This window comes from Hermetia illucens, chromosome 3 (genome assembly GCF_905115235.1).
Source record: "Hermetia illucens chromosome 3, iHerIll2.2.curated.20191125, whole genome shotgun sequence".
Lineage (NCBI taxonomy): Eukaryota > Metazoa > Arthropoda > Insecta > Diptera > Stratiomyidae > Hermetia > Hermetia illucens.
Genome location: NC_051851.1, coordinates 28,937,418 through 28,960,906, shown reverse-complemented (window position 1 = coordinate 28,960,906; position 23,489 = coordinate 28,937,418). Strand labels below are relative to the sequence as shown.

Sequence of the window (23,489 nt, the reverse complement as noted above, 5' to 3'; positions counted from 1 at the left end):
GGAAAACAGCTTAAGGCCGTCTGCTTAGAGCAAACAGGGAAAAGTAAGGAGTGGGGAGGTTGTTAATAAATATTAAAAGTAACAAAGGGTCCAGAACAGATCCTGTGGGATACCAGAGGAGGGAGAGAAGGAGCAGAAGTGCAGCTGTGAAAAGAGACGCGGCAGAATCGGTTGGAAAGGTAAGAGGAAAGCCATAAAACAAGTGGTATGCGAAAGCTTAGAGACAAGAGTTTGGATGGAAGTATCTTGTAATTTACAGTGTCGAATTCTTTAGCGAAATCAGCGTAAATTGTATGCACTTCTTGTCGTGAATTTAGACATGTAGCGACAAAGTTGGTAAAGTCAAGCAGGTTGGAGGCAGTGGACCTACGATTACAAAGCCGTGTTGCTCTTTCACTATGTGGTGGCCAGGGTGGACGGATAAGTTTGCCAATGAGGTACTCGACAAGGAGAGGGGTAAGAAGGATAATGGTAGGCGACGCGGGGCCGACTTCATCCACTATCGGGAGGAATTCGGAGGAAGGAGGAAGTTAGCTGCCCTATGTATGAGTGAAAGCTTCATGTTCACGAATTGATATTTCAATACCATAGGGGAAACGAAACCAGCTTGAAAACATACTCAACAAATTCAATACATAAGAGCATTACATTCACCATGGAAATCGAATACAACCACCAACTACCCTTCATGGATTTACTCATTATCAATAACAGAGCAAAAATCGAATTCGGCGTTTACCGAAAACCAACATCCAAACATGTCAGAGGAACGTTTGAACAATGGGAAACGCCACATTATTGAAACTGCGGCAAAAACGGGTTCAGCAGGTAGACGATAGATTAGGACGAGATTAGATATCGTTTAGCCTAAACTTTATAGGCCAGTAGTTTCCTCCAAACTACGATTTTTATTTTTCAATGTAGACATATATTTTGGGAGCAACTTACCCCCTTCATGAGTACAAAGCTACTAAAACTTTTTTTTACCCCTTTCATGAGTACAAAGCTACTAAAAACTTTTTTAGTAGCTTTGTACTCATGAAGGGGGTAAGTTGCTCCCGAAATATATATCTACATTGAAAAATAAAAAAGATAAATTTTACTTATTTGGATTACGAAAGCTACCTAGAAATGAATGCATATCCTCATGGTGCGCACATCCGTTTCCACCCAAATGTGTGTGTATTTGAGGTGGGGGAGAGGCAAAGTCTCTGAGCACTCATCCTCTAGCGGTCCATTGTACTCGATTCCCCCGTCTAACGGAATATGCCGGCTTCGTTGATGTATCGCAGGATTTCCATTAGTGGATGTAATGCTACCCGCTGCAGTTATAGCACATTAGCACCAAAAATATCTGATGCGTGCATAGGCGAGGCATTCACTTTGAAAATATTCCGTGTATTCCGCTTTCTCATTATAGGATGGACACATATCATCTTGGAAAATTCCTATTCTGAACATATGTCTAGCTAGCCAATTATGTCAAAATGCCAACAATACTTCTTCAAGAAAAAGACACGTACCCCAAGACATCCTCGAAAAATATCCCTTAGAAGTTGCTCTATATATTCCGTTAGCATAGCTGGGTAGATACCATCCATGTCAGGTGCTTTGTATTCAAATGATAGTAAGGCACATCACGCCTTTTCGTTGGTGACAGCCGTTCTCGCAATTCCTCTTACAAACCTTTGTGTTGAACGGTTTGCAGAAACCGCAAATTCTCTTCCCCCCTTCTGAGACATGTTCTACCGAGTGGTGTACTCCCAAGAGAGTCTGTATAGACTCAGCTCTGGAGTTCGTGAAAGTACCATCCGCTTTTCTAATAGAGTCCAATTTGGCTGACTCATCCTTATTAAGGACTCTGTACAAGGAGTCCCATTTCGAGCGTTTTACAAGCCTCTTTTATTCGCTCTGTGAGTTCCGAAAGTGTGAACAGTTTTCATTCTTTTTGCTTTTGGAAGTACGATTTAGAAGTTGCCTGGTTGTTTTCCTGAGCCTTTCCAGTTTTCGGTTCCTCTGTTTAACCGTTTTGTCACGTTGGCCTTGGGAAATAGGACAAGCCTCTTCAAAGCACTCTAAAAGTGTGCGATTCAGAGTTTCCAATTGATCGACTATCGCCCAAGGAGTGGATCGCCAGACCCGCTGAAGTGATAAAATCAGACAGCCTCCCTCCTTTAGGATTGAATTTGCTACTGCTCCAACAAATATGCTGAGCGTTCGCATCACAATCTATTAAAAGTTCCACTTGATTCTGCATACATTACCAGATTCCTTAGTTCTTGCGTCGACAGAGGACACAAAGAACCATAGAGTAAGGAAGCAGAGGTAACTATCAAGTTTCTCCTCTTACCATTAACCTCATTGATCGCAACATGCCCTTGGGAACAGAATTGTCTCAGCATGGTTGCCGCTAACAATTTTGATTCAGAACGCAGGCCCTCGGTTTCAAAGATTTCTCATCGAAGAAGATCCTAGTTCCCTTTACTGACATAATATCGCAGATTTTGTTAAAACGAACCCATGGCTCTTAAACCAGAAATATATAAGGACAGTCCTACAACTTTGTCAGCCTTGCTGCTAGTAAATAGGAAGAGGCTTTGGCATGCTACAGGTGAATATGACCAACTGTTATGTTTATAGGCATAAGTGTAGTATAATATGAAAACCGCCGCTAACTGAAAAGTCTGCTGTGTTCAATGTAGATCTTACTGGGGTTACCAGCTTGTTTTCAGCTTCCGCCGGAAGTTCCACTTTCTTGCGTGCGATTTTTCTTGATATCGCCACACTTGGTGGTGTAGCAACACCAATGTCCTCATCCCTAAGAAAGCACTTCCAAGTTCACAGTGTCTGGGCTGGGTGGATTGATTTCCACATACCGTAATTAGACCAGTTGCTTGTCGTCCCTTCTCTTTGCGGCTGAATTTTTCTTCTGCCGAGCCTTCCTCTCCTATTTTTTTTTTTTGGAAGAGTTAGGCAACGATGTCACGGAGAGGCCGGCCGTAGTCAGGTTTCCAGTTCCCCTCATTAAGGAAGTTGCTGTACTGTCCTTTCTGGCTGACCACGCCGTAGACACCGGGTGCGGGTTTTCCACTGAAATGGAGAGCCTATCTTCCACAGATTTCCTCGTGGGGGAATATGCATCTGGTGGGGCCTCCAAAATCCGTGCTTTGGCCACACCTGATTTCTAATTGGACTCGATTGGATCGATTCGAAGTCTATGACTTTTTGCCAGTTGGAAAGTTAGAATCTTTTTTTCCATCTTCATGTGTTTGTGGACATAGATTGTCTATATTGATTTATTTTAGGAACAATTGGTTAAAAATCTGCCGAAAAACCACAGTTAATGGATAATCGAGTTGGTGGTAAAAATTTGCTATCATCGGGGTTTGAGGGTCTTCTGAAACTAGAATAAGGTTCACTTTTTTATACCGCGACTATAGAACACGAACATTATATTCAGCTGAAAGTAAGCAACTGTCATTCCAAAAGTTAACATTCCAAATGTAGTTGGCCTTTCTAGAGAATTTACTTTGTATTCGTTAAGGACGCGCGCAATAAAAATATTTTCTTAAGGAATTCTGGTCAGGTAGGTGAAATCCACATAATTGCTCCAATCACTTGACAGTTCGTGCATAGCATATTCAGCCAATGCTACATCAGCTGTTTATGTTTGTTGTTTGTAGTGGGCACTCGGTCGTTGATATCACCCTACAGTGATAATTTGTTTTTAGATTTTTTACGGGTGAGTGTGCAATTTTAGTCTCATGTTTTGCAATAAATTTCACCAAGGTCGGAGACAATTATTTGGACAAAAGTTTACTGTGGATTTTCAATTATTTCTCAGGTGGAGGATTTTAACTTGGTGCGTAGTATTTCCGGGTTTGAGTGAAAATGGTTTTTGCGTATTTTCTGATTCCGGCCGGCATAGCCGGTGCGTTGTATTTAATACGAAAGTATCGCGAGTATACATGGGGTTGGGTTAGGAACAAGTATTCTCTGAAGGACAAAATATATATTATCACGGGGGCAAATACTGGTCTTGGTTTCCAGACCGCTCGGGCTTTAGCCAAAAGGGGCGCTACCGTTGTCATTTGCTGCAGGAGTGTGGAACGGGCAAATGAAGCCATTGAGAAGATCCAGGCTGAAACAAGCGAGGGACGTATGGTGAGTAATTGCAAATCGGAAACGTTCCTTGAATTGTCCCATTCAATGATTGATCCTATTCCAGGTTGCCTTGCAATTGGATTTAGGATCCTTCGCATCGATTCGCGAGTGTGCTTCACAGATAAAAACGCATTTCCCGCACTTTGATTGCCTTATCAACAACGCGGGAGTTAGTGTTAAGTCGAAGCAATTCACCAAAGAAAATTACGAAGTTCACTTCGGTGTCAACCATTTGGGACACTTCCTATTATTCAAACTGCTTGAAGACAACATTAGGCAGAACAACAGTCGCATTGTTGTTGTCTCATCCCTTCTTCACCAGCGGGGTATCATCGATTTCGAAAAACTCGGAAAGTGCGATGATGATCGCCAAAATAAACGCATGAACCCTTTGTATTCTGACTCAAAGCTAATGAATTTTTATTTTGCTCGCGAATTGTACAAAAAGGGTTTCGATGTGCATGTACTTTGCCCTGGTTTCTGCTACACAGATTTGTTCAGGGATCACACCTTCAAATGGTATCAGATTGCGGCCATGTCACCAGTGATTTTCTTTGCAATGCGCTCGGCGGAACAAGGTGCCCAAAATATAATTCATGCTGCGACTGATAATAACAATGATGAGAAAAAGAATCCATTTTCGGGTTACTACATCAGGAATTTAGAGATGACTAAATCAAAGCACAGTTTCCAAGAAGAAGTAGGGGAAAGATTGTGGGAGGAGAGTTTGAAGATGTGTGAGCTGAAATAATCTGCCGCGGAAGAGTCAACATGCGTTATTTGTCTACAGCACTGGTGAAGGACCTCAGCTTTGAACAAGTGAAATGGGAACTTATCCATTAGTTTTTAGAATGAACATTTTAATAAATTTTAGTATTTGTCAATTTGATTTTGATTCGTCAATTTCTCTCTAAGTAAAAATTACGCAATTTCCGAAACGGTGGGTAAATGGTGGCGATTTCGTGAGAAAAAGAAAAGAAATGTTCTTAAGCGATTACCAATCATGAATGTGGAAGAATGGTGGTTTAGATGTCTAGAGTATTCTCCGAATTTGATCTAGATTTGAGGCTACACTTTTAATTATTTTGCAATACACTTAAAGTGTACATCTTTTTGACTAAATTAAAAGGATCTTCGCCGTCCGGAGTTTGCAACTTCAAATTCAATTGTAAAATTACACATAACATGAATGTGGCAAGTTTTGGTAAAGAAAACACTAGCAACTCGTGAGCGGTTGTGAACTAACTCAACTTCAATAATTTTTTTTACAATTTTTTTAAATCAGATTTCAAAGCCTACTCTGCCACGGAGAACACCGGTGGTGGTATCTGTCAGTCGAATTAACAACATTCGCTGCTGGGCTGCATCACTCCGCCCCCGATGAAATCTAGGGGTTTCAGCGATTGAACCCGGAATTGCGTTTTTCATCATTCGGCGTAGTGAACGAGATGTTGATTTGGGGTGCAAACATGTTTCAGCCTGGATAATGATAAGGCCTTTTTGTGTCCCCCAATGTCGAGCTGGAAGAAATGCTCTGCCCGCTTGAGAACACGGTAGTGGCCTCCGTATGGAGGTTGCAGCGGTTTCTGGACAGCATCTATGCGTGCACGTCTTCAGCTCCTTGGGAGCGCAGACAGGTGCGGATGTGTGTCGGGTGGGAGGTGTAGTTTTGAGGCGGTGGAGATTGTCTCTCAGCAGGCACAGCAATCCCGAATCTGTGAGACCCGATCTCTTGTCGAAGACCGGATCATTTGGGAGTCTTGGGTTCTCGACGTATACCAGCTCTGCGGGGCTGGTAGCAAACTCCTCTCGGAGGATTCCTCGGAGGCCAAGTAGGACGAAAGGCAAGATTTGAGCCAAGGACGGATCGTCGCGAGCCGTAATGGCGATTTTCAGCGTCCGGTGCCAACGCTCTAGCATCACATTGGATTGCGGGTGGTATGTAGTAGTCCGCTGGCGTTTGAATTCAAGGAGTTGACTAACTTCGAGGAAAGGGTGGACTCAAATTGCATTGATGATCACTGTAGGGACACCAAAGGGAGCTTCTGCACAAGATTGCGCCGTAATGTCTTTCAGAGGTATTGTCTCTGGCTACCGCTTATATCTGTCGATGATTGTGAGGCAATACTTGAAACTGCACGAGTCTCGCAAAGGGCCTACCATGTCGTGTATAGTGGGGAATCGCTTGGTAGTGCGGGGGAATGAGCCCACTTCTTTTCTTACATGCCTGGTGACGATACACTTCTGGTATGCGATGCACTCTCTGGCACAGGAGTTGACGTCCTTATTCATGGAGGGCCAGAAGTATTTTTCGGTGACTAGCCGATTTGTCGTCCTGGTGCCTGGATGCGCTAAGTCGTGAACCGCATGGAATACTTCCTTACGAAAGGTGGCCGGAATGTATAGCGTAAAATCGGGTTCCCTTTGCCGAGTCTTTGTAGCAGAGAGAGAGGTTCGAGCCGAGGATGGGCAACTCCCGAAATTTGTATTTGGGGTTGGATTTGAGGCTCTGAAAAACTGCGTCATCATCCTGCGCCTTGGCGATAGCCTAGAAGTCGAGTGAAGCGGGGATGTTTACATCGGAGACACGTGACAAAGCGTCAACAAATATGTTGCCTTTGCCGGACACGTGCTGTATGTCGGACGTGAACTGGTTTATAAAACTCAGATGTCGAAGCTGACGAGGGGACGCTTTGTCGGGCTTTTGTTTCAAAGCATATGTGAGAGGCTTATGGTCCGTGGACACTGTAAATGGGCTGCTTTCTAGGGAGAAGCGGAAGTACTTAATGCTCAAGTACGCGGCGAGCGTTCAATTGTTTAGAGAAAAAGCTCAATGGCTGCCAGACTTGGTTCACCTTTTGGTGAAGAACAGCACCTATTGCGATGTCAGAGGCATCAACGAAAACGGCTAGGGGTGCATCTTGTTGAGGAATTGCCAAGAGTGTAGCATCAGCCCGTTGTTGTCGGGATTTGTCAAACGGGTGGACAGCCCTCACACAATCTCTCGTGTGTATTTTGTTTGGGGCCAGACAAGTACGCGTTCAAAACAAACTAGCGTTGGGCGGCCTTGGGCAGGAAATAACGATAGAAGTTTAGCATGTCCAAGAACCTCCGCAAATCCTTCACAGTTTTCGGACGCGGGAAGCTTGTGATCGCTTGCACCTTGTCTGGGTCGGGCTGTATTCCGTCAGGAGAAATGGAGCGGCCGAGGAATCTCACCTGTGTCTGGAGCAACTTGCATTTATGAACGTTTAGGACTAAACCGGCCTCAAGGAGACGTTGAAAAATGCATTCGAAATGGGCTGAATGCTCAGACTCTGAGGAAAAAGCGACCAAAACATCATCCAAATACATGAAACAGAAGTCGAGGTTTCGCAAGACCGAATGGATGAACCTTTGAAAGGTTTACGCTACATTGCACAACCCGAAAGCCATCCACGTGCACTCGAGGAGTCCAAAGGGTGATTTGGTGATACGCCTTGGTTAAATCCAAGGTCGAAAAAATGCGGCAGCTTGCGAGATGATGTGCAAAGTCGTGGATGAGTGGAATGGGATATCGGTCAGAAACAGTCTGTGCGTTTAGCCCATTCGCGCCATTCGCCATTGGCTTAGGGATCATATGGAGTGGGGAAGACCAACAGCTGTCTGAAGGTTTGGAGATACCCTGACGGCCTGACGAATTGAGGTTGGTTGTGGAGTCTATAAGGGACCTGTTCTGCAAGTCCGCTAGCAACCCATAGTGACATAAGAAGTCTGCGCCTAAAATGGGGAACGTCCTAGGCAAGCCAAGACTCACGTCCATCTGCCTGTATCCGTAGGTGTTAATGCGCGAGGAATTTACTGCCGCCAGTTTTAACGATTGAGGGAATAGCCGATGGTGCCGGGGTACGGGAAGAACCGAAACCTCCGTACCAGTATCTATGAGATAACTGCGCCTGCTTAGAGCGGACCTAGTTTTTTGAGGTAGGCGCGAATTTACACGGGATCGTACATCTGGTAGCTTTTTCGTCGAATTTGCGATGGTATCAACAAATGCTTCGGTCCGTAGGTTGTCCTGACGACCTGCTATCCGCTCGCCCTTTTCGAGCAGTAGCCCGCGAAGATGCGGCGCAGCAGGGTTAGCAGCATTCGAAATTTATTTCGATTGTTGATAATTCGACTGACAAATGCCTCCACCGATGTTCTCTGTGGCGGAGTAGGCTTTGAAATCAAGTGTAAAAAAAATAATAATTGAAGTTAAGAAAAAAGAAAGCTGACATGTAAATTTCATACGAGCTAAACTAATTATTAAAAGTTCTGAAATTTTTCGACTGTTAAGGCACGTATGCAGTAAAGTGTTGTTCAGAACTTTCTGTGCAACAAAGCAAGAATCACCAACCACCACCGGCGGAAAACGGAATTCTCGGATCGATCGCTCGTGCCGTGAAGTGGAGGAAGATACAAGTGAATTTCCGCGACTGCTGCATTTCCCAAGTATTTTTTGGATTCCAAAGTCCAGTGCAAATTCAAGAACATCCCGAAGTTATAATACACGAAGAAACCGAACTGCGCTTCCGTGATTATTGCTACGAGCTCAACTTTAACAACAGTGTGCCGCTCGTTGCGATGACGGCGTATGGTGGCTAAACCGTGCCCCAGAAGGAACGAGGCGCAGCGCTAATTTCGGAGACGTGACCGCCTCGTAGTTGAATTCTTCCGAGGACGTCCCCTATCAGCGCTGACTGGAAGTGCTGAAATCATTCATCAGACCGTTGAACCGCCAGCCTCTAAGAAGCGGAAGTTGACTTCTACGTCTACGTCGCCGTAGGCAGCCGGAGTCGCCGTCAAGGATCAACCGCACGCTCAGGAGTCCCCCGCCTCAAAAAAGGAAAAACGCTGTCACTGCAAGCCGCCGCGGAGAAATTTCAGAAGGAGTTTTGTGCTATTTATTTCTTCCTTCTTTTAAAAATCGGAGTTCCGCTCTCTTGGCGAGTTTTTATTTATTTTGGTCTGCCCTTCAGGCGTCCGCTTCGGAGTGCGTCGGTGGCTATTTTCTCTGTCGTACGGGCATTTGGGGGTGTGGTCTGCCGTCGTTACAGTAGGGTTTTTTTTTTCAAATTCGTTACCGGCGACGCGGCGTCCTCGACTCAACTAAATGTGGGAAAGCAGGGTTAACAACATTCAAAATTTAGTTCGAATGTTGTTTGACATCAGAACGTAGGCCCTCGGTCTCGAGGATCTCACATCGAAGAAGATTCTAGTTTCCTTGACTGATTCAATACCAAAGATTTTGTTAAAATGAACTTATGGTTTTTGAACCAGAAATATATAAGGACAGTCCCGTAACTTTGCCAGCCTTGCTGCCAGTAGATAGACTTTGACCTGCTGCAGGTTAATTTGATTAAATCTTATGATTGTAGACATAAGTTCGTTCAGTGCGGATCTCATCGGGATTACTAGCTTGTATACATCTTCCGCCGATATTGCTACACTTGGTGGCGTAGCAACGCCCATGTCTTAATTTCAAGAAACTTCGCCCTCTTTCACAGTGCCTTTCGTTGTTGTCGGCTGGGAGCCCTCCCAGGTTCCCGGTGTCCGGCTTGTATGAATCTGTTTCCACATACTGGAATTAGACCAGTTGCTTCCAAATCGCCAGCTCCACTTCCTTCCGATTTTCCTGGTAGAGGCGGAGGAAAATATTCTGACAGGCGAACCTGTAGTCCTTTCTCCTTTGCTGTTGAAGTTTTCTTCTGCCGTGCCTTCCTCTCGCAGTCTGTGAAAGAGTTAGGCAACATTGTCACCGACAGGACGGTCGTAGTCAGGTTTCCAGTTCCTCTCATTCAGGGAGTTAATGCACTATCCTTTCTGGTTGACCACGCTGTACAACAGGTGCAGGTTTTCCACTGGAGTGGAGAGTTTGTCTTCCACAGATTTCTCCGTGGGGGAACATGAATCTGGTGTCAAAGTCACTAAGGGGCTCCCCCACCACGACAAGGTGGTGTCCGAGGGGAGTTCCAACTGAATACTCAGCACGGAGTAATCACTATCTCCCAACGAAGTTTGTAATTATGTACGAAAGGCCTCCATGTTGGGCATCCGAAAACTGGAAAAGAACGAAATATTTTGGTGGTTCAGCTCCAACAGTTTGCCCCGAACCTTCATTGCGATCATAATTTTGGCGAAATCTAGGGTGTTTGAACTTATCGCAGAATTGAACATAATCACTTTCTCGTTAGTTACAGCTAACTTTCAAATATCGGCGTGAGAAATATACGTGATTTCGACCATGGACAAACCTTATCCATATTGATTTAGTTTAGGAATAATTGGCTGAAAATGTGTTGGAAAACCACAGTTAATGGATAATCGAGTTGGTGGTAAAAATCTACTATCATCGGGGTTTGAAGGTTAATATTGTTCTGAAACCCAAATAAGGTTCACTTTTTTATACTGCGACTGTAGAACACGAACATTATATTCAGCTGATAGTGAGCAACTGCCAATCCAAAAGTTACCATTCCAAATTTAGTTAGCCTTTCTTAGAGATTTGCATTCGTTAAGTACGCGCGCAATAAAAAATACTTTCTTAAGGAATTCTGGTGAGGTAGGTGAAATCCACATAATTGCTTCAATCACTTGACAGTTCGCGCATAGCATATTCAGCCAATGCTACATCATCTGTTTATGTTGTGTGTTGTGGGTGCTAGGTCGTTGGTATCACCCTACAGTGATAATTCGTTTTTAGATCTGAAATCTTAGATCTTAGATGAGTGTGTAATTTTGGTCTCATGCTTTGAAATAAATTTCATCAAGGTTAAAGACAATTATTTCGCCAAAGTGTACTGTGGAGAGTCAATTGTTTCTCAAGCTGAAAAGAAGGATTTTAACTTGGTGCGTAGCACTTCCGGATTTAAGTGAAAATGGTTTTAGAGTATCTTCTGACTCCGGCCGGGGTAGCCGGCATAGTCGGTGCGTTGTATTTAATACGAAAGTATCGCGAGTATACATGGGGTTGGGTTAGGAACAAGTATTCCCTGAAGGACAAAATATACATTATCACGGGGGCAAATTCTGGTCTTGGTTTCCAGACCGCTCGGGCTTTAGCCAAAAGGGGTGCTACCGTTGTCATTTGCTGCAGGAGTATGGACCGAGCAAATCAAGCCATCGAGAAGATCCAGGCCGAAACAAGCGAGGGACGTTTGGTGAGTAATTGCAAATCGGAAACGTTCCTTGAATTGTCCCATTCAATGATTGATCCTGTTCCAGGTTGCCTTGCAATTGGATTTAGGATCCTTCGCATCGATTCGCGAATGTGCATCACAAATAAAAACGCATTTCCCGCAATTTGATTGCCTTATCAACAACGCGGGAGTTAGTGTTAAGTCGAAGCAATTCACCAAAGAAAATTACGAAGTTCACTTCGGTGTCAACCATTTGGGACACTTCCTATTATTCAAACTGCTCGAAGACAACATTAGGCAGAACAACAGTCGCATTGTTGTCGTCTCGTCCCTTCTCCATCAGGAAGGCGTCATTGATTTCGAAAAACTCGGAAAGTGCGATGATAGCCGCCAAAGTAAATACGTGAACCCTTTGTATTCCGATTCGAAGCTAATGAACTTCTACTTTGCTCGCGAATTGTATAAAAAGGGTTTTGATGTGCACATACTTTGCCCTGGTTTCTGCTACACAGATTTGGTCACAAATCACACTTTCAAATGGTATCAGCTTGCCGCCATGTCACCAGTGATTTTCTTTATAATGCGCTCAGCGGAACAAGGTGCCCAAAATATAATTCACGCGGCTACTGATAATAAGAAGGACGAAAAAAAGAATCCATTCACGGGTTACTTAATCAACAATTTAGAGATGACCAAATCAAAGCACAATTTCCAGGAAGAAATAGGCGAGAGATTGTGGGAAGAGAGCTTGAAGATGTGTGAGCTGAAGTAAGCTGCCGCGGAAGAGCATTGGTGGAGGACATCAAAGCTTTGAACAAACGATTGAAGTGGGAACTTATGCATCAGAATTCAGAATGAAAATTTTAATAAATTTTAGTATTTTCAAATTGGTTTCTAATTAATTCTGATTCCTCCCTCACATTCGTCATCTGTCTCTACTGCGGATCGAAAAAGAAATTAGCCACAGGCATAGGTTAAACGGTTGCATTTTTAACTCTGCATCTGAATCAAGTAGAAACTTGCTGCTATGCAAATGCACAGAATACACTGAAATTATTCGAAAGTATTTGCTGTTATCTTTCTACTGCACTAACTGAAAGCGAAGAGTCCTTATACACTTTCCACATTCGCTCAAATCTTTTAAGCCTTGATTTTTTCCTTTGTAAAACAGATCGATACTAAATGGATTGTAAACAAAGAATGAATCTACAGATTCAAATGAAACTTTACATATGTTCATATGAAGAGTGTACCAACATAACAAAACTTTAGGCTAGTAGCAACGCTCTCTTATCGAACCGCAAAACCTATTGAACAACCTAGTCCGGGTGCTAAGTAGTTTAAGTAGATTTCGTCCTTGACAGCCGCTAACGTGATATCGATTGTTCCTGCCGAAGGACTGCCAAGAGCTGAGCCTCACCTTTCCAATCCGTCAGCCCGTTCATTCCCCACTATGTTGCTTTGACTGGGAACCCAGAGGAGGGTGGCTTTGAGCGTGCCGCCCAGACTATTCAGCGTGTTTCTGCACTGCTCACCAGCCTACAGGATATCATCGCTGAGTACAAGCTTTTAATGTCTGCTTGGCTGTTGGCCAAAATGGCTACATTACGCTTGGGGATCGGATCATGCCCAGACATCGACAGGCTTTGAGTATCATCAGTGCTTCCACTCGGAATAAACTGGCGAAACTTGGGAGACCATATGACATTTGTATGTATTCGAGAAAATTCTGGGACCAACTCCACAGTCCATATTTGACCCGTGGCTGGAGAATACTGTGTCACGCCGCCGGTCTACCACTCTGCCCTGGTTGGAAAGTTACCAGCAAATTTTCTCGTGAAGTTCAGCTTGCGTGTGGCCTATGCCATGTCCCATTTGTTAGCACTGATGAAGGGAACAAGTGGTTCCCGGAATATCGGAATTTGCAAAAATAAATATATCTACACTAGCGAAAAAGAAAAGACATCATCATCATAAACCGGTATCCGGTCTAGGCCTGTCTTAATAAGGAACTCCAGACGTCCCGGTTTTGCGCCGAGGTCCACCAATTCGATATCCCTAAAAGCTGTCTGGCGTCCTGACTTACGCCATCGCTCCATCTCAGGCAGGGTCTGTCTCGTCTTCTATTTCTCCCATAGATATTGCCCTTATAGACTTTCCGGGCTGGATCATCCTCATTCATACGTATTAAGTGACCCGCTCCACTGTAACCTATTGAGCCGGATTTTATCCACAACCGGATGGTCATGGCATCGCTCATAGATTTCGTCGTTATGTAGGCTACGGAATCGTTCATCCTTTTCTCTCGAACGCGGCCAAGAGTTCGCAATTCTTCTTGCTAAGAACCCAAGTCTCCGAGGAATACATGAGAACTGGCAAGATCATTGTCTTGTGCAATAAGAGCTTTGACTCTATAGTGAGACGTTTTGAGCGGAACAGTTTTTGTAAGCTGAAATAGGCTCCGTTGGCTGACAACAACCGTGCGCGGATTCCATCATCGTAGCTGTTATCGGTTGTGATTTTCGACCATAGATAGGAGAAATTATCAACGGTCTCAAAGTTGTAGTCTCCTATCTTTATTCTTCCCGTTTGAACAGTGCGATTTAATGTTGTTGGTTGGTTGGTTTTCGGTGCTGCCGTTGCCACCATATATTTTGTTTTGCCTTCATTTATATGCAGCCCAAGATCTCGCGCCGCCTGCTCGATCTGGGATATACGCAATTTGTACGTTTTAGGTGGTTCTTCAGATGATGTCGATACCGTCAGCATAGGCCAATAGTTGGTTGGACTTAAAGAGGATCGTACTTCTTGCATTTACCTCAGCATCACGGATCACTTTCTCGAGGGCCAGGTTAAAGAGGACGCATGATAGGGCATCCCCTTGTCGTAGACCGTTGTTGATGTTAAATGGTCTTGAGAGTGATCCTGCTGCTTTTATCTGGCCTCGCACATTGGTCAGGGTCAGCCTAGTCAGTCTTATCAATTTCGTTTGGATACCGAATTCTCTCATGGCCGTGTACAGTTTTACCCTGGCTATGCTATCATAGGCGGCTTTAAAGTCGATGAATAGATGGTGCAACTGTTGTCCATTTTCCAACAGATCTTCCATCGCTTGCCGCAGAGAGAAAAAAAGAAAATTATTATTTCAAATTCCTCTTTGCCAGTTGCCAGGTGTTGATTCGCTGTCCCACACTACCCTGTACTTCTCGAGTTGACAGACCTTTTGGTTCTCCCAGACTTCTTTTTTCCGTCTGCGAAGTCGCTTCTCCGCTCGCCGAATTTCTTGATAAGTTTCCGCGCGTGCCCGCGTTTTTTGAGAATGCAACATTACTCGGTATACAGCATTTTTCCGTTCCCTTGCTAACTTACATTCATCTACAAACCAGCCGTTCCGACTCTTTTTGCGGCTGGGGCCAAGTATGTTTGTGGCCGTATTTATGATAACGTTCTTCAGGTGATTGTGATGATCGTTTGCTGATGCTTCTTCTCCAGGATCTCTGTTGACTGCGGTTATTGCGGCATTCATTTCCCTCTTATAGGTGTTGCGGAGCGCTGTGTTCTGGATGGTCTCAGTGTTAACTCTCACCTGATTGTCAGAGGAGATTCTGGGCGGTGTTGTTATTCGAGTTCGGAGCACCTCGTCAACGAGATAGGCTCAGTCCCTACTTGGCTGTTAAAATCTCCAAGTATAATTTTGATATCATATCTGGGATAGGCTTCGAGGGTTCGTTCTACTGCCCCGCCAAAGGCATCCTTCTCCGACTCTGCAGTCGCCTCTGTTGGGCGTGAACGTTAATGAGGCCTATGCTTCTAAATTTGCCTCGCAAGCCCAGAGTGCATAGCCGTTCGCTTATGTTTTCAAAGCCGATAAGAGTAGGTTCCTTTTTTTGGCTGACTAAGAATGGCTTACTGGATGGTCGCTATAATATATGGTGTAGCAACTCTTCTCCAGGAAACCGGTCCCTGTCCGACGCTGTTACATCAGCCTTGCATTGGGACAGGATATCGGCTAGCTGCTCACCATTTGGAGGTGGAGATAGGGTTTGGCAGTTGAGCTGCTGGTGTTGGTTCAGCAGGCGTTTCCCAGGTTTTATGGTCCATCGTGGGTACCAATCCACTTTTCGCCCTGGGACCTATACTACCTTTGACCATCATATATATACTGTCGTCGCAATCACATTATGATCTTGTTCTTGTTCAGCGTTTATTTTATTCTTTCTGTATTCCACGTCGCGTCGATGATCCTCTGTTTTATCACATGGAAGGACGCGTTTCAAATTTTATTGGTGGCACAAGAATTTGCAGCGTGTCTGGATGTCGAGTACCAGTCGAATCAGCTGTGAATAAATACCTGAGTTAAATCTGGCGGGTGCAATGCTGACCACATTGCCTCCTGCGGGGTATTGTAGTCCTGTAGTGTACCGTTATAGACTTGAATGATGTGCTGTAACACACTTCAAGGCCTAGATTCAATTATATCATCGTGCCATGCATTATTATTATGATAAAATTAAAAAGAATCTACATACATGTAATCTTCTGTTTATTTTCCATTTTCAAGATGGCTCCTCTAAAGCACCAAGAAACTTGCTTGCCATCTTTGTTCACCTCCAGAATTGTACTTCTTTCTGCAGTTACATGATTTATCGGTCCAACCCCGATCAACTGCTAAATGTTCCGCTAATTTTTGGTTCAGACCATGAACCCGGAATTCATCATCAGCTGGGGCAACAATAAAAGCTTTGCATCGAACCGTCCTTCACAGAAACAGCCTCTGCTCAACAATAAAAATCCCCGCAATATTCCAGCATTCTGATTTTGCATTTGTATGCATATCATTCACCTTATCCGGAAAGAAACGTTAGAAATTCATTTGCAATGCATGTGGAAAGTAACAACAAAAAGACGACGTTAACGAGTAGTTTGGATTATATAAAAAATTATTATAAAATTAGAAATATTTAAATGGATTCTAGGGTTCCCGGAAGTTTAAGAGGTCAGAAGGGTTTGTGTTTTATGATGTTGCGATGGGAAATGGGAATTTGAAGGGAGGTTATTGCAGATCCGGAAGAAGCTCAACAGAAAGAAAAATAACTATACTGCCTACAAGTGAATGAAATAATGCACATGCCGCGAAGTGTACCACTTCATTGTTGCAAAAGCTTTAGATAGACCTCGCTTCCCTGGTATGAATGTTGAGTATATGCTCAGCATAAGCAAGTTCCGGTGGGATCACGGTTTCCAAATCAATCCATAGAGGACCGTACATTTAGATTACTACGACTTTTGTCATATAAGTAGACCCCTGTCGGAGGGAGGGTGTATCTTATGTGACCATTGCGATAAGATCATAGATAAATTTAATGTACAAACTTTTCCTAATGGTAAAGCGCGTTTCTTCAGCGACGATCGAAGATTATAAATGGATAGGTCTTCCCAGGCAATTCATTTACTCATCATTCATACCCTTTTAATTAGGTTTTGGACTGATTTTTACGTTTATTTTTCCAGTTATTATGTGAATACAATCGGGGTTAAGCGTAGATTTTCATATTAGTTTCGCTCATCATTTAAAAAAGTGCCTTTTCAAGCTGGTGAAAGAATGGATTATTTTCTTCATTTTTATTTGCTCAGTATTGAAATTGTTTTTTAGAAAAGTGTATCTTTTTCCATTTCAGACTATTTAAAAATGCTATCATCGCATGCTGATCAAGCAATTGATGTATTTCAACGAGGATCTGCGTGTTATGTTAATGACTTAATTGTGATTGATATTGCTGATGATTATGAGCATGCAGACTCTTCTGTGGAATATGCTTTGGAAAACGTCTTATATAAACCCTCAAAGCCAGATGAGGATGAAGATTTCGAAACCCTACAGGAACTGTTCAATTCTATCTATACACAAAACTGCAGTTGCACGGATTCTCTATGCGACTCCCCAAGGGTATGTTCTCATGGTGGAAACTATAAAATATTGATAACCTCAAGTGGTCAGAAGCAACTAGTGCTAAACTCCAATCGACCATGCCAAGATCTAATTTATGAATGTTCTGAGAATTGCAATTGTTCACCTACTTGCTGCAACAGACTAGTTCAATATGGACCACGTAAAGGTCTCGAAATTATCGACATAACTCTCAACAACATGGAACAAAAAGGACTTATCACCACTAGGACGATACCGAAGGGAGCTTTCATTTGTGAATATGCTGGAGAAGTTCTGACGAAATCCGAAGCGGCAAGACGTCTTTCAAGAAATAAAGTTAATAATAGAATGAATTATATAATTTGTCTCAATGAAACTCCAACAGAATCTGGTCAAGATAGATTGCAAACATTTATAGATCCTACCGAAAAGGGAAATATTGGGCGATATCTTAACCATAGCTGTGATCCCAATTGTGAAATATTAAGTGTACGGGTAGGCGGTCCAATTCCACGTTTAGGTACGTATTCCTACACTTTTAGAATACTATTTTAAAGATATTCCTTTTTTTGCTTTTTTTTATCTAGGAATATTTGCTAAGAAGGACATTGCAAGTTTAGATGAATTAACTTTTCATTACGGTGGTGGTCGGCGGGAGAGTCAGGAGAATCAAAACGATCGCATTTTTTGTTGCTGTGGATCTGCAAACTGTGAAAAATATTTGCCGAATTTCGATTTTTAAAAATAAATATTTAAAAGGATGGATTATCTTACCACACGGACTCAATTATGTTCCTGCTCATCTCTACACCCCTTGGTGAGAAATCTGGTATTTGATGAGAATAGATACCATCTTTCATTTCAAAGGTGGTACTACATCTGGACGCCTTTACATTTCTGATGTCTGAATCGAAGTAGTTTTGGGAAGGAAACCCAGAACAGAAAACAGAGAAGTCCTTGTTGTACGACTGACTGGTTGGCAGTAATTGCGCTCCAGAAGGATACCTGAACATTATTTGTATTGTCCTGTAAGGGGACATCCTGGGACAGTGTCCAGCACTTGTGCAAAGTAGGTCGATACATCTGGGAGAACACTTAATACCAGATGCAAAGCTGAAACTTCTGGAAGTGGGGAACATACTAAAGTTCCTAACGGTTACTGGCCTGCTTGAGATACTATGATCAACGGGTACACTATAACCAGTAAAAGGGGCACAATAGTTCTTCAAGGACGCGGTGCGACTTTCCCTTAACAAAAATAATAATAAGGGGACATCCCATGTGCACATATCAGTGCGACAGATGGTGAACCGGGTCTGGCTGTGACTGGTCGGCTGAAATGAATGTTTCCGGTAGATCCCACATGCCACTCTCCTGTAGTAACCGGCTGAATTGCAGTTTAGTGAAACTTCCCTTAAACTAGGGCAAATATCTGAGTTTGTTCAGTTTACTCAGGAGATCTCCAAGAGGAACTTTTGGTTGTCTGCTACTGGGAGTTCAAAAAGGGAGCAACCAGACTTACTAAGAAGTGCAGTTGGCGATTGATGTGTGATTGTGCATAAATAGCCCGAACGAAAGGAGAAGATAACGAACCAGAAATTTTAGCGGCGAAGTGGTAAAATGTTACACTCATTACCTAAGACGGATGGCGAACCAGTTGACAGATTATTAGTAAATGTAGCTTGGAAAACTGCCTGAAGAAGATTCGTAATGTTTTGAGTAAGCTCTTCGAATTAATTGGGCAATGTCCTTTATTACGTCAAGGTAGTGGTATGAAATGTTAAGCCCATGAGCGATCTGAGCCTGACGCCTAAATGCATAGCGATTGCAATGCTGTGGTATATTCCTTAGGCGACCCCGTTGTACCAAGTACCCTTTGTCATTAAAAGCAGGGATCAAGGAAGTGAGAGAAGCGCAAAATGAAATGCGGCAGAAGGCACGAGAGAAGACGAAACGTGATAGCTTCAAAGTCTGGGGAAATCCAGAAAGGGAAGTGGATGTTTGGACAACTAAACATGTCAAACGATAGATGCCCTCTACAGAAGCTATTGATTGAGAAGTTTGCCTTTCCTTCGTTAAGATGTTGTAGAAAGTCAAGAAAAGAGCGCAGAAAAGAGATTTCCTTCTGGAACTCCAGAAGATCCAAGACTAAAGGAACCTCAACTATTAAAACACATTAGGTAGATCTTTAGAAAGGAGGTCGTGGTGAATTAACTGACTCGAGGGATCGCTGTGGGGTGCGGGATAGCTGTGAAGATTACAATGGAGAAGGATATTTGGAGGGAACCGGTGGGTCAATTTCAAATGCCAAGCGGAAGTGTTGCCACAATAAAGAACCCGCGTAAAATATATGACGATGCGCAGACGGTAATTATCAGCTTGTCGTTTATATTGTCAAATAAGTCGCTGGAATCTGACAAAGTTAAGATTGGATAGGTCATTTTTGGAGTTTGATAAAAAGTGTCTCCTGCTATTTGCTTTATATTATAACAATTGTGAGAAAAACCCTGAATGCGTGGTGTGCAGGGTTGTAGGCTTTGGTGATAAGCATCACGCAAATGAATGTTTCTTTAGACAAAGCTAAAACATTGCCAGGCCGTGACCGCTTTCCTGAGTCTTTCGGTCCAAGACCTTGATGTGGGCATTGTAATTATGGTATTAGCAAGTCATATAGAGAAAAGAAGCGCATTTTAGGCGACTTAAAGATAGGCATTTTTGGGAAGTTCAATAACCACATAACATGGAAACAGATACATAAGAGCTATATTTGTTTACCGTTGTATGCCTTGTGAAGTGCGATAAGCGTGGAATATGTGAGTTAAAGTTGTGAAGTGCACGATCCCCTAGTTGTCATCTTACACCGAATAGCACTGTAACCATCATCAACGGCGCAACAACCGGCATCCGGTCAAGGCTTGCTTTAATAAGGAACTCCAGACATCCCGGTTTTTCGTCGAGGTTTACCAATTCGATATCCCTAAAAGCTGTCTGGCCTGTCTGACCTATGCCATCGCTCCATCTCAGGCAGGGTCTGCCTCGTCTTCTTTTTCTACTATACATATTGCCCTTTTAGACTTTTCGGGCTGGATCACCCTCATCCATACGGGTAAAGTGACCCGCCCACCGTAACCTATTGAGTCGGATTTTATCCACAACCGGACGGCTGACGGTCATGGTATCACTCATAGATTTCGTCGTTACGTAGGCTACGGAATCGTCCATCTTCATGTAGGGGGCCAAAAATTCTTTGGAGGATTCTCTCTCGAACGTGGCCAAGAGTTCGCAATTTTTCTTGCAAAGAACCCAAGTCTCCGATGAATACATAAGGACTAGCAAGATCATTGTCTTGTCCAGTAGAAGCTTTGGCTCTATGGTGAGACGTTTCGAGCGGAACAGTTTTTGTAACCTGAAATAGGCTCTGTTGGCATTGTCATTGATGTGCAGCCCAAGATCTCGTGCCGCCTGTTCGATCTAGATGAAGGTAGACTGTATATCTCGGGCCGTTCTTCCCATAATGTTAATATCGTCATTGTAGGCCAGTAGTTGGGCGGACTTGAAGAGGATGGTGGCTCTCGCACTGACATCTGCATCGCGAGTCACTTCCTCCGTTGTTGATGTCGAATGGTCTTGAGAGTGATCCTGCTGCTTTTATCTGGCCTCGTACATTGGTCAGGGTCAGCCTGGTTAGTCTTATCAATTTCGTCGGGATATCGAATTCTCTCATGGCCGTGTATAGTTTTACCTTGGCTATGCTATCATAGGCGCTTTAAAGTCGATGGAAAGATGGTGCAACTGATGCCCATATTCTAATAGTTTTCCATCGCTTGCCGCGGAGAGGAATTCTGATCTGTTGCTGATTTGCCTGGAGTGAAGCCTCTTTGGTATGGGCCAATGATGTTCTGGGCGTATGGGGGTACCCGGCCTAGCAAGATAGCGGAGAATATCTTATAGACGGTACTCAGTAACGTGATACCTCTATAATTGCTGCACTCGTGATATCTCCCACACCTTGAGCACAAGTTGATGAACCACTTGGTGTAATTGGTTGCCTATATATTCAACCAATTCGGCTGTAATTCCATCGGCTCCTGGCGACTTATGGTTTTTAAGCCGATGAATTACACGGGCTGTTTCTTCTATACTTGTGTGTGTGTGTGTGTGTGTGTGTGTGTGTGTGGTGGGGAGAAGCTACAGCTTCTGAGCACTCAGGCCGTGGTGGCCCATTGTACTCGCGTCCCCCGTCTAACGGAATATTCCGGATTCGTTAACGTATCGTAGGATTTCCGTTAGTGGATGTGATGCTACCCGTCGTAATTGGAGAACATCGGCACCAAAGATTTGATGCCTGATGCGTCCATAGGCGGGGCATTCACATAGGAAATGCTCCGTGGATTCCGCTTCCTCATTACAGGAGGGACACGTATCATCTTCGGTAATTCCTATTCTGAACATATGCCCAGCTAGTGAATTATGGCCTGTCAGAATGCCCACAATACACCTGCAAGTCCTCCTGCTTTTCGACAGGATAAACTTTGCGGTGCGTATGTTGGGTTCTGGCAGGAAAAGTTTGGTGTGTCGAGCAGCATTAAGGCTCTGCCACCTGTCATTATGGGAAACTCGTTCCCAGTTTTTGAAAACAGATTTAGCCAATGCTACTGATACCCCAATTGCTGGCTCCGGTCCCGGCATAGGGGAGATTGACCCCTCTTTCGCTAAAGCGTCCGAGATTTCATTTCCTTCTATGCCACAGTGACCAGGTACCCAGAGTAGTTCCACCGTATTGAATCTAGACATAGAATTCAAACGGTTTCTGCATTCCTGAACGATTTTCGAGGTGATCAAAGGACTGCTCAATGCCCTCAGTGCAGCTTGACTGTCACTGCAGATTGCGATGCGCCTGCCCTTCAACCGCTCGTCAATCACCCAGTTTGCCACCCTTAGGATCGCATAAACTTCGGCTTGAAAAACCGTTGCATATTGTCCCAAAGGAAAAGGACTCCGGCTCCAGAACCCTCTTCTGTTTTTGAGCCATCGGTGTAGAAGACTTCCGTATATCTCTCCACGCATTCCTCTGGGTCTTCCCAGTCCTCTCTACGCTTACCCTGAAGCATACATATCTTCTACCAAACAGATGTATGGGGACACGAGAATCGGAAGGCATTGTAAGAACTGAATTCAGTCCTCCCAGTAACTCTTCCAATGCTCTGTGCCCCCCACACCCGTTGTTTTCCCATAGATCTAATCGAATTAGCCTATGAGCTGCTCTCATTGCAGTGCTTTGAATAAATATATCCAGGGGCTGCAAATTGAGTAGTGCATTCAGAGCTGCGCCGGATGTCGTGCTCATGGCACCAGTGATACCCAGACAAACAGTTCTTTGCAGTGCAGCTAGTTTACGGTGAAAACCTTTTTGTCTCACTTTAACCCACCACACTACGGATGCATATACGAACATCGGCCTAATGATGGCAACGTATATCCACATTACCACATGAGGCCTGAGTTCGCATGTCGAGGCAAAGGTCCGTCTGCACAGCCCATAAGCTGTGAGAGCTCGTTTCATCTTTACCTCTACATGTTTGTTCCAAAGAAGTTTTTTATCTAGAGTAACCCCCAGGTATTTCACTTCTTCAGAGAGTTGAAGGGTAGTACCCCTCATCTCAGGGAGACAAAGTCCATCTAGTTTTCTCCTTTTTGTGAATAAAACCATTGTGGTTTTATTTGGATTAACTGACAAACCATGTCTAAGGCACCAGCTGTCTATCAAATCAACGGCACGCTGTATATTCCTACACACCGTTCCAAGATCCCGATCAACAGCAAGTACAGCCACGTCATCAGCATAAGCTTGAGCGTGTATTGGCAAATTTTGCAGTTCGCATAGCAGTGAGTCGATCAGCATACTCCACAGAAGCGGCGAAAGCACACCTCCTTGGGGGCAGCCCTTCGTTGCTTCCGTAGTCAAGTAGCGATCGACCCCTACCTCAGCGCACAACAATCTTTGCGTTAGCATAGCATGGATCCACTTAATTAAAGCATCATCAACACCATGCGCTCTGGCGGCATCACAAAGTTTTTGAAAAGGCGCACAGTCAAAAGCCCCTTCAATGTCCACAAACACCCCCATCGCGTACTCACCATTCAAAGTTGCATCCTCTATCTTTGTGACCAAAGAATGAAGAGCAGACTCACAGGACTTTCCATGTTGGTAAGCATGTTGGTTTTCACTAAGTGGG

At 43.9% G+C, this 23,489-nt stretch overlaps 3 protein-coding genes across 4 annotated transcripts; all 3 read left to right on the top strand.

Annotated features, from left to right (window-relative positions):
• The first annotated feature begins 3,459 nt into the window (after positions 1-3,459).
• Positions 3,460-18,026, top strand: LOC119651091 (probable histone-lysine N-methyltransferase set-23). 2 transcript variants are annotated; one of them, XM_038054445.1, is made up of 3 exons: positions 3,460-3,586; positions 17,003-17,773; positions 17,841-18,026. In XM_038054445.1, exons 2-3 carry the CDS (start codon positions 17,014-17,016, stop codon positions 17,993-17,995), a joined length of 915 nt encoding a protein of 304 aa, XP_037910373.1. In that variant the 5' UTR covers positions 3,460-3,586; positions 17,003-17,013; the 3' UTR covers positions 17,996-18,026. The 2 variants fall into 2 exon arrangements, with proteins under 2 accessions (XP_037910373.1, XP_037910372.1); XM_038054444.1 differs by lacking the exon at positions 3,460-3,586 and adding an exon at positions 10,119-10,747.
• LOC119651090 (retinol dehydrogenase 13-like) lies at positions 3,644-5,048 on the top strand. Its single transcript, XM_038054443.1, has 3 exons — positions 3,644-3,742; positions 3,845-4,164; positions 4,229-5,048. Exons 2-3 carry the CDS (start codon positions 3,892-3,894, stop codon positions 4,913-4,915), a joined length of 960 nt encoding a protein of 319 aa, XP_037910371.1. The 5' UTR covers positions 3,644-3,742; positions 3,845-3,891; the 3' UTR covers positions 4,916-5,048.
• LOC119651089 (retinol dehydrogenase 13-like) lies at positions 10,819-12,211 on the top strand. The gene is made up of 2 exons (XM_038054442.1): positions 10,819-11,345; positions 11,410-12,211. Exons 1-2 carry the CDS (start codon positions 11,064-11,066, stop codon positions 12,094-12,096), a joined length of 969 nt encoding a protein of 322 aa, XP_037910370.1. The 5' UTR covers positions 10,819-11,063; the 3' UTR covers positions 12,097-12,211.
• Positions 18,027-23,489: the final 5,463 nt, after the last annotated feature.

What these genes read in the sequence shown, in the direction of transcription:
- LOC119651091 (XM_038054445.1), top strand. Translation starts at nt 17,014, where the DNA reads ATGCTATCATCGCATGCTGATCAAGCAATTGATGTATTTCAACGAGGA. An exon ending in CGGTCCAATTCCACGTTTAG is followed by an intron (nt 17,774 to 17,840) that starts GTACGTATTCCT and finishes TTTTTTATCTAG; the next exon opens with GAATATTTGCTAAGAAGGAC.
- LOC119651090 (XM_038054443.1), top strand. Translation starts at nt 3,892, where the DNA reads ATGGTTTTTGCGTATTTTCTGATTCCGGCCGGCATAGCCGGTGCGTTG. An exon ending in AAACAAGCGAGGGACGTATG is followed by an intron (nt 4,165 to 4,228) that starts GTGAGTAATTGC and finishes ATCCTATTCCAG; the next exon opens with GTTGCCTTGCAATTGGATTT.
- LOC119651089 (XM_038054442.1), top strand. Translation starts at nt 11,064, where the DNA reads ATGGTTTTAGAGTATCTTCTGACTCCGGCCGGGGTAGCCGGCATAGTC. An exon ending in AAACAAGCGAGGGACGTTTG is followed by an intron (nt 11,346 to 11,409) that starts GTGAGTAATTGC and finishes ATCCTGTTCCAG; the next exon opens with GTTGCCTTGCAATTGGATTT.